The sequence below is a fragment of the Pterocles gutturalis genome, unplaced genomic scaffold, assembly GCF_000699245.1.
Source record: "Pterocles gutturalis isolate BGI_N339 unplaced genomic scaffold, ASM69924v1 scaffold32977, whole genome shotgun sequence".
Classification (NCBI taxonomy): domain Eukaryota; kingdom Metazoa; phylum Chordata; class Aves; order Pterocliformes; family Pteroclidae; genus Pterocles; species Pterocles gutturalis.
The window spans coordinates 19,886-30,419 of NW_010108890.1; the positions used below are offsets into that span (position 1 = coordinate 19,886).

The 10,534-nt window shown below is 38.4% G+C and overlaps 1 protein-coding gene across 1 annotated transcript in view; it reads right to left on the minus strand.

Annotated features, from left to right (window-relative positions):
* Positions 1-100: 100 nt before the first annotated feature.
* Positions 101-10,534, minus strand: part of TECR (trans-2,3-enoyl-CoA reductase) — a gene marked incomplete at its 5' end in the record, with an annotated part of 13,297 nt that continues 2,863 nt past the window's right edge. The window contains 8 exons of the mRNA XM_010072792.1: positions 101-460; positions 560-605; positions 1,640-1,728; positions 2,429-2,486; positions 3,885-3,928; positions 4,018-4,090; positions 8,612-8,717; positions 8,836-8,951. Coding sequence (XP_010071094.1) covers positions 333-460; positions 560-605; positions 1,640-1,728; positions 2,429-2,486; positions 3,885-3,928; positions 4,018-4,090; positions 8,612-8,717; positions 8,836-8,951 — 660 coding nt within the window. The remainder of the gene's footprint in view (positions 461-559; positions 606-1,639; positions 1,729-2,428; positions 2,487-3,884; positions 3,929-4,017; positions 4,091-8,611; positions 8,718-8,835; positions 8,952-10,534) is intronic.

A 10,534-nucleotide genomic window follows, 5' to 3' on the forward strand; every position in this document is an offset into this window, starting at 1 on the left:
TTGGAGCTGCTTTTCAGCACAGACTTCTCAGGATCTCTGATCCATCAATCCAAATAGACTAGTACAGGAAAATCTAAGTCAATCAGGTTACAGTGAAGTGTAGGGGCTTTTGATTACCAGCTGTGCTATGAAGCCTTATTTTTTGAAGGTGCTTCTGAGTTGAGAATTCTTGACTGTAAGGAAGTGTAGCTTTCAAGTGCATACAATTTCCCTCAGCAGTGGAGATTCAACATGCACAAAAATCCTTTTAATTAACTCACTTATTTAGCAAGAGGTTTATGAGCTTTTTCTTCTTAAAGTTCCGTGCAATATTGAAACTAAACCTTTTTTTCTTACAACAAAAATGGAATAATTGGCATTCGAAGACTTGGATAATCCTTAAATTCTCGTAGGTAGGTGCAGTGTTTATCCTTTGCCCAGATTGTCATCTGAATGAAGCAAAGCAAGGTGAATAGCCCCACTGGAAGGAAGGGAGAAAAAGATAAATGACATTATCAGATTAAAAACACACTCTCCTTGCTGACATCACTTCAGGGTGAAGTAGCAAAACATTACTCACCTGGAACACACTGAGTCATGACAGTGAAACTGATCCAAGTCCCCACCTGTTTTGGCCAAGGAAATTTTAAATATTTCTGGTGACAGCATTTGCATTTATGTCTCTATTGATCAAAAACAACCTTGTCCTAGTATAGGTAAATAAAAAAGCCAAGGTCAGCCAGATCAATTTCTAGTGTTAATAACCTTTAGCCAAAAAGGTGAACAGTGCCTTATTATGACAAACAAAACCTTTTTGTTTCTATAGCTATTATCGTGACAAAATTTTAAGCATTACAACATACTGTCCTTTCCATTTCTCTGCCTAATTTGTATTTGTCATACCTCCATCAGTGCTAGGACTGGTTAACTTTCTATAGTCTAAGGCCAAATACTGTTAACATCTGTTAATCTCCACTGCAGTTAAAACATGATGCTGTCCTTCTGTGCTAGAGTGAATTTTACACTGAGTTGCACTGGTTTTAGCTGCTTTTGAACTGAGTCAGGAGTTTGGCTCCTGATTAAGGAATATGAAGCAATAAACTGATTCAAGCTTCTAAAGCAGTCACCACCAACACAAGCGACTGTATAACTTAAGAAAATTAGGAAAAAGACCTTATTTTTTCTACCACAATATCTTCTAATTCATCTATTTCTCCATTTTCTCTGCCACAATATCTTCTATCTGTCTGCCCACTATCTTCCTGCATACGGTGATATTCCTGGGCTCTCTTACATTATAGATCCATCAGATACCCCCATCCCCTCATTGCAACACACATTCAGTAGCAATCTCCCTGCCCCTGTCTGCAAAATTTGGACTGCTTTAAAGTCTACCTGTCTTGACCAGCAGCCACACTGAAGCACAGGCCCAGGGTCCAGGCTCTCTGTTTAAGGTTAGCTCTGTAAGTACTGCCTCAAGAGAGGAGAGGAAGAACAGACCAGTTCCTCTCTGCAAGCTGATTTCATGGGGTTTAGGGGAGGAGGGGAAATGGTGTTGAGCTGAACTGTGTCAGAGGTTTCTTCTATGTTTAACATCCAAAAGAAATGAAAATATATTCAGCAGAACTAAAATCTGAACATCTTGTTTGAAAATACATACCTCATATGTATAGTTAGGGCAAGATACAAAGAAAAACAGCCATGTGAAAGGATTCTTTGTTGGATATGGGATCTTACGGGTTTTGGATCCTATAGATTAGAAAACAAATCACAAAATATTCACATTCCTAAATATATTGTTTCCTATAAAAACAACCCAACTCTGCCTACTCCTGTGTTTCATCACTGTCAGACAAGCAGGATGTGGGAAAACAGGATGTCCTCCGGACCCACAAGAAGGAATAGGATAACTGTGAGGAAACATTCTGGGCATTAGAAAGTCGTCTACTTATGCCTTTGATCAGTCACTCCTGTAAGAAGAGGTACCTCAAGTTTTAGATTTAGAAGTTAAAATTTTTCTCAGATTGTCACAGAAGGGGATTTTAGCAGTCATAGGTGATAGCTGTAAGGTGTTTGGCTCATGCCCAAGGAACTCTGGCCTGCACAGCGATCTTGTGCCCCCTGGAGAAGCCAGTGAAATTACTTTCCCTTGCTCACCAAAGCGTAGCTTATATTAGCACTGCTTCCTTTTGCACTGCCAGTGTAACTAACATAACTGCTGCCCCCAACACAACCTGGCCCTAACCAATAAAAATCACAGACTGGTGTTGGATTCCTTGCACTGTCTGACCTCTCCTGGAATCCAATCTTTACAGTGCTGAGCAACCTGGGTTCCCACAGCAGCCAGCTGGTGAGTATCCACCCTCCAGGATCAGGACTTTCATGAGGTAGAGTAACTGTAGAAGTTCTGAACGGCTGTGCAAAATGAAAATTATAATGCAATTTTTACCATTTCTTCGGAGGTTACTGAGCGCAACATGAATGGAAAAATTTCCAGCTTCACACAGCTGCAAGAAAAAGCATGACAGTTAAAAATGTGCTTCCCTTCTATTTACTCTTCTTCCTTTTATTATTTCCTGGGATACTTAAAAAAAAAAAAAAAAGGGAACAGAATCTATTATAAAAATAATAAATATCCTTAAATAAATATCGTTAACCAAGGCTGCAGTCTGACTAGAGGATGGAATGTCTTTGTTCCAACATGAGTCCATGTTATACTCTATTACATATTAATGATATTTGCCAGCAAATGTGGACTTGGTGTCCAAAAGATCAAATTTACTACTTATATAATTCCCATGAGATCTAAAGGCAATAAACCAAAGGGGACAAAAGTAAACCCAGGAGGTGCTTTATCTTTTGGTTATTCTTGTGTCTTTAAAAACACCCAAAAAATTTATTTGGATCATTTTGGTTTCTCAACAGTTATTAAAATCCCAAGGAAGACCAGGGTTGGACTCTTAAGTAAGTATTCGTCTCTAATTTATAGGAATCATGAAATATAATTGACCCAGCTTCCTCCACTGGTTTTAAATAATGGTTCCCCAATCAATTATGCAGAAAGTGTATTGAAATGACCCATTTATGTGATTATGGACAGTCTCCAGTGTCTGCAAAGCATAGCTATTAAAGCAAATGACTGGTGGTCAGAGCTCCTGAATTTTATGCCCAGCTCTGTGCTTTCAGTTATGTAGTCTCTTTATGAAATGGGAATAGATTATGAACTCACAGTATTTTCATACTAGGAAGCTGCTTTGAGATTCTGCAGTCACTGTGAATTAGTGTCTCAAAGCAAGTGAACAGCTGATGTTCTAAACAAGTTTGGCATGCATAGGAAAAATGGGTAAATCTTTGCTGGCTACACTAATGTTGCTTCTGCATGTATGAAATGTTCCTAGGAACTGTGAAAATGAACAGACAGTGACTTAAGAATTTTGCTTCATATGGAAAGTTGTAAAAAAATTTGTGCAGCCCATCAAAATGAACCTCTGTCCCTGGAAATTATCAGCAACATGCTTTCTTAGTTGGTTAGTTCTCTGAGTTTTATGATCTGTTGTGATTCTTAACACTCAATAAACAGTTCCCAAAACAAACTCACTGGCATTTAAACACAGTGTCACAAACTGGTAGTTCCAGGATTCTTTTCAAGATCACGAGAGATCATCCCAGCAGATAAATAGCCCAGTCTTGGAATGAATACTGAATCAAAATCTTCCCTTGTGTACAAAATCACATTAAAAACTGACAGATTTATCTGTTCTGCATATCCAAGTGGTCAGCTTTAGTAGTATGTCCCAGGTCTTCAAGGCCTAAGTATCTGCTTATCCTACTCATTCTTGCACTTACACAACATAAGAAATAAAAGCAACATGTTTCAGCATTTTCTAAAAAGAGAACAAACTTACCAGAAACATGATCACAGCAAAATTTATCTGTTTTTTCCCATAAGCTATTAAACAAAAAAGTTAACATGTGATTAGTACTAATATACAAACGCATAAGTACTTAAATCACATTGAGGGTTGTTTTGCTACTTACAAGGAGGAGTGTAAAGAGGATGATTGATGTAATAAGCAAGCCAAGCTGCAAATCCCCAGTAATACAAGCAGTTCTGAAAAACAGGGAATTTTTCTTTGTTTCAGTACAATCCTCTAGGCCAGTATTCACTGCAAGGACCGCTGATAACAATGAATTGGGCTGATCCTTCAAGTTGCTGATAATACAACAAAAAATTACCATACTAAGTGTGCTAAGGTGAGAGCAGACAACAGGAAATAACAGGAAGGAAGTAGTGCTCGTACAGTAAGATTTCCTCTCAAATATCTTGTATCTGTTAAGTTTATAAACACTTTTAGAAAGTATGATCATACTATTGAAAACAAATTTATCTTGTCACGCAAGCCATTTGGCCAAAAATGAAATGCCATACAGACTGTAGGTTAAAGAGAGACTTGTTTTGCTAACCTCTGAGACTTTGTAAAACCAGATTTAGGCACTCTGCTCTCTTCCCTGCTTATTACTTTGTACTGCCCAATCTCTTACCTTTCTTCTCCTTCATCCCATCAGTCTTCTTTCTTTGCCATGCTTTAAGTTTTCCTACCTGAAGTCCTCATGCCTGGTGCTTTCCTTTGCCCGTTCACTGTGATACCCTTAGTCTGTCCCTTTTGCTGTTTTCCTTGTCTTTCTGTGATCCAGCTTCCATCCTCTAAACTCTGATAACATAGCTGTCACTAACAGCTCTACTAACTCATTCCTGACCAGTCTCAGAGCTTGTTCACAGGCTTCCTCCATGAAAAAAAATTACTTACAGTGACAATCTCTACCTCTTGTTTGGTTTTGCTGGCCCTGCCTCTTGGGGTTTTTCTTCTGACACTCATTGCTGGTTCAGTATCTTGGTGACAGAGTGTCTTTCCCTTCTTATATATCTGGAGGTAGGAGGGAGGCCCTTTCTTGGCCCATTCCTCTTCTTCCTCTGTGTTCTCACCTCTAGGTGCCATTCTCTTGCAGACAGACTTTAACTCTTGTCGACAACTCATACATTTGCCTCTCATTAGTTGAGATTTCTTTGTTTATCAAATCTAGTGCCTCAGTTTTTAATGTTTTTGGGCATGTTTGGTTATCATCTGGACTTCAGCAAGAACAAAACTGAGCTCTTTATCTTTGTTTCACCTCTTCTTCTGTTCTTTTCCTTCCACTTATCTATCCGTCCCTCCTGTTTGCACTCTTGACTAAAACACTCATCCTTTTTCTCGTGGTGCTTTTTTCTTCACCTTCCAATAGCTTCATGTAGCTTAGACATTTTTACATCTTTCTGCTTTCCCCTTCACAGCTTTCCTTTCCTGCTCACTCAGACAAAATTCTTATCCAAGGCTGCATTCTTTCCTGTCCTGACTGGTTTAACTTTTTTTTTTTTTTTTTTTTTTGGCTTTGAATTTTGCAGCCTTTTTCCCCTGTACATACCAGAACTGCATTTCTAGCAATAATACCTTGAAAAGTTATTACCTCAGCATCTCCAACCCACACTAGCTGACTGCAGTGTCCAATGGTGCACTTTTCTGAAAATGCTGGTGAGGGATAAGCCTTCCCATCTGCTGCAAACAGTTGTATTAAACATTCTGTTGCATTTCTACTTTCTTTTGAGAGTTAATTAAACCACTGAAATACCCAGAGACCTCAGACAAAATGAACACCCTTTTGGCTATGACTATGACAAGCACATAGTATGTCCTTGCTCTGAAATTAATATATTAATAGATAACTGATGAGAATGAGCAAATTATGAACCAATAATTACATATCAGGTGAGACAAAAAAGCAGAGAGATAAGTAACTTCCCTGTGACAGCTTCCCTCTTCCTCAGGAAAAGCAGCAGAGCCAGAAGAATGACTCCAGTGAGAGACAATCTAATGTCTTATCCATAAACTACTGCTTCCTCCCTAACACTAGCTTCTTCTGTCATCATCTACAATTTACTAACTGCTGTACAAACTTAGGTGAAACAGTTTCTTGTAATCTTGGAATGGCATCTCATGAAAAACCTTTCCCTAACTTTGGGGCTTGGCACAGGATGGATCATATGACAATGGATTTCAGTAAAGTAAAATTAAATTAAAAAATTATCATGGTTCAGCTCCCAACAATACATGCTGTAGTTAGACTGAATAAGTACTATTCATCCAAAGAACATGATTTACTGCAAGAGTACTACTCAGTTATAAGAAAAGGAGCTTTAAGATGAATGGAGTCCGCCACTGCTGAGGGCCTTAGCAGTAACACTACAAATGTCCAGCTGCCAGTAGAAGCCTTATGGCTCATACAAAATACAGTGAGATTCAGATCGGAACAGCAGAGTACATACAGACTTCATAAACTCACTTGAAAGAAAGAAATTGTTTCTGTGAATCTTTCATATTCCAGGTCAATAATAAAGCTTTACAACAATCTCTTATAAAAAGATTTTGTGGATCAAGTTTAGATATTGCAGGGATCCCATAAATATATTATTCTTAAGTTTACAAAGTTATGCTTAGGATTTTTGTCTTCTCTACTCCAATTGATGATCCCTATGATGATCAAAACTATTTCTGAATGCCCTGCCTATGTTTACTATGTTTATTCATGACCAGCATGTACCCTTCTGTGTGTCTCATTATATTGTCTTGTGGTTTAAATGGTATCTCTTTAGGTCTAGTGTTTTCGTTCCTCCAGATGTTTTTATAGAAAGTGACAATATTCCTTCTTTTTTACCCATGACAATGTTCAGTAAGACCAGTCATAAGACTAATCTTTGAGGAATTCCACCCTAGACACCTCCCTATTATTAAAGGTCTGACAGATCCTTTTCTGGCACAACCACGATCACCTTTCCTTTAGTTAGTTCCTTTATCACCACACAATTTTTGTATTAATCCCTATCTTATTCGCCCTGAACCAGTTGTTTACTAAGTCTAGATAAATCAGATATTCTACCTTTCCATTGATAGAAAAATCATGTATCTTAGAAAGGATTATACTATGTTAGTATATAGCATGAACTGCTGTTGGTGAACCCCTGCTGCATTTTACAGCATCATTTATTCCTATTTCCATTTGGTAAACAAAGGAAAATAACAAATCTCATCAATTCCTGTCTCAGATCTCTGCTTGTTAAGACTGAAGTGTCTCTTGTTAAAGGTGGCTTTCCACTGCGCTTAGGTATATCTGCTACTTACCAAACACTTAAAGTAAGAAGCTTTGTTTACCATTTGTATGCGAAAGAAAAAAGGTAAGAGGATGTGATTTTTTTCTCACTGGCACAATTTTGGAGTACCACCAAGGTCAATGAAATTATGAAAGCAAATCAAACCCAAGCACTCCTAAGCAGGTAGAAAAACTGTGAGCAACTTTACAGATGAAAGCAAGTATCACCAACATGAGAAGGTGGAAAAGCAGAAGTGATCAGAATGACTGGTGTGGATTTTAGCAACAACAGTTTGTCTGGTCCGAAAGGAACAAGTAGTTGTCAGAGATGGCAGTGAGAAAATGAAGATTTATCACACTGTACTGATTCTTTTTCAAGGTAAAGTTGCTCACTTACCTGCTGTATAGCATGCATTAGCTACTATGGTGTCAAGAACAAGTCTCTAAGAGATCTGCTAGCCTTTAACATCCCTTGCACTCTTCCACTGCAGAAAACACAATAAATTGCTAGGGAGGATTCTTTGACGGCCACTGCTCAACTACAGGCCCTCCTTCCATTTCGAAAGCATGAAGCTATTGCCCAGAACTACCACAGCCGCTGCACAGCTGTAAGGAGTGAGCCACAAGGTAGAGCTCCAGCTGCTGGGAGTCACTGCCATAATGCAAATTCCAAGGGACTGTCTAGATACCATATATCTATATAACTGTTAAATACCCAAATGCTGATACTATACTATATGCTTTCCAATTGTAGATCATAATCTCCTGTCTTCCTGAGGATCAAGCTTATTTTTGAATACCAGTGTGTACCCTGTTGCAAACGTTTGTAAAATAACTACAGCCCATGCATAACCATGCAGCTCACTGCGCTACTTCACAAGTATCTAGGAAACAGGGGGTCTGCATCCCAACAGCTGCCCTGTGCCACAGCAGCACTGGTAACACTAGGGAGTGCTCCTGCGGGAGAAGAAAATGCAGAACCACCAAGCTGCTTTATGCTAGATCAAAGGTAAATTAACAGTTGCTGAACAGCAAAGAGAGTGTCAGGGGCAAAGAAAATGCAAAATGACTGTTACAAAAAGTAGATTTTCTTTTTTTTTAAAAGCAACCCTCCCAACTTTGTGCCTGCCTGTGCTACCTTAAAAGTTAACCTTGTTACTAAACGCTTCGCACTCAAGGAGCTAGGTAAGTGAAAAGGAAGGGTATGCTGAAGGCTTAAAATTTTGAAAGAGCAATGAGACTATTATAACATGAATAACAGTATGGCAACATGTGGGTTATACAACAGCAACATTAAGAAATCTTTTGAAAGAACTAGAGCTTTGTGGGTGAGATTTGCTGTGTATTATTACTACAAAAGCCGCACCAAAAAAGCTGTGCTGCGGAGGCAGAGCATAGGTTGGCTAGGTTGGATTTGTAAGGGGGGCTAGGAATAGATTCTGACACAATTTACCTTCACAATATTCCTCAGTGGCATAGTCCCATGGGAGAACCGATGAACAAATACTGTTTCAATCAACCTTTTGATGTAGTGGAAAGAATGGCAGATACATGCCAAGCTAGAAACAGCAAGACAAAAGCATTTAAGAGTGCTTAAAAAAACAAGTGTGGCAAGACATTTGGAATAAGACTACAATGCTAACAAGAAATACTGCTCAAGCCTGCAAACTGACTTACTTAACTACTGGATGCGGGCTTGATGTAAACCTCTCATCCAGTCCATAGACAAAAGGCATGCGGAAATAAAACAGAAAATAGATGAACAATGGACCTGTATATTCTATCAAAAATACCTGCAAAAAGAGAGAAAATAATTAGACACCTGAATTAGATGATGGTTTTGCTTTGGTTTCTTTGTGGTAACTAATGCAGTGGGATAAACACCTCCACTGACCCAGGATGGCATTTAGAGAAGCAGGGAGTGAACAGCAAGCTTGGGCTTGGGCTATGAAATGGGCAGACATGCACGTGAATGTTTTGCAATGCATTTGCCTCAGTTGCATACAAACAGCCATTGCCAGTGCAGCTGACACAGTATGGGTATGAAAAGAAAATAATGGCAGCCCAGAGATCACGGTAAATATGCATGCATGTTACATTTACGCAGCTTTCACCCTCCTCTTGCCCTCAAAAACTGTTGCTTTATTTGGTGCTAAAAAGAAATTTGGTGAAGAATTTATCTTGAAAAAGAGGAGCTTTGTTTCTAATTAATTAATTTTGTTTAAACTGGAGACATAGCTTTTAAGTGTTCACAGGTAACCCCATCTGTATGAATAGTTAGCACAGCAGATGTCCCGGGAAACAATCAATTCATTCTATATTCAACAATCTTTAATTTGGACACAAAGAAAAAAAAAAAAAGGAGAAAAACCAAATAAACCATTATCTAACTTGATTTCATTTCAAATAGGTGTGCATTTCCTAGGAACATCACTTTAAATTTAAGTTAACTTTGAACTAAATATTAACAGTTGTATTTTCCACACTTCTATAAGTGAGGAAGGCAGGCTTATGCCTCATTTCTGGAGAAAGAAGGGAAAATGATTGCATTTCCTGACATCAACTACTGTTTTCTAATATGTTTAGAGTTATTTTGATACTCAGAAAAGTTGTGTTATCAACTTCTGTAACAATCAGCATTTGCTCTGGCAAAGATCAGGTTTGATTGTAGATGAGAAGCTTCTCTTTCTTATTTGATAAAACTGAAGTATTTCTTGGCTTACTTTTGAATGAAGTCACTTGAAAAGCACAGAGAGCAGAATGTAAAGTAAAGATTATGGAATGGCAGAAGTCTGGTGTTACTCTGCACTGTGATATTTTGTTATGTATTAATGCGTGTGTCTTGGAGCCTACATTGCCTTTAGGAGCTTTTGCCTGTCTTACTGTTTTTTGGACTGTATAATAGCTCCCTGATTTATCAGCGTTGCATCCAAAATAATGATGCAAAAATTCAGTCTTGCAGAACATTTGAATTTTTTTTATTTTACCTCTTATGGGTGTTGTCTTTGCTATTTGCCATTAGCACAAGATTTTATTAATGTTTTTAAGCTAAGAAATTATAAATATGCCTTTAAATTACAGGGTACTTCTCCCTTTGTGCTGTGCTGTTTCATTAGAACTAGTGTAATATGTGCATCATGGACCTTTTGAAGAACTGGAAGGGTCATTGGTCACCTCACTGCATAAACAGCAGTGCTGTGTTGCCAGCCAAATGAGTTGTGACAGAATTTGCATTTGAGCTAAGACAGTAAATATACAAGGTCTTTGTGGATGGCCACTAATACTGCAGAAATTACCAACTGTCATTAGCCTGCCGCTAGCATCCTGGGACACAGCCACGTGCAGACAGCTAGCTGATCTTACTGTTGTGCATTTT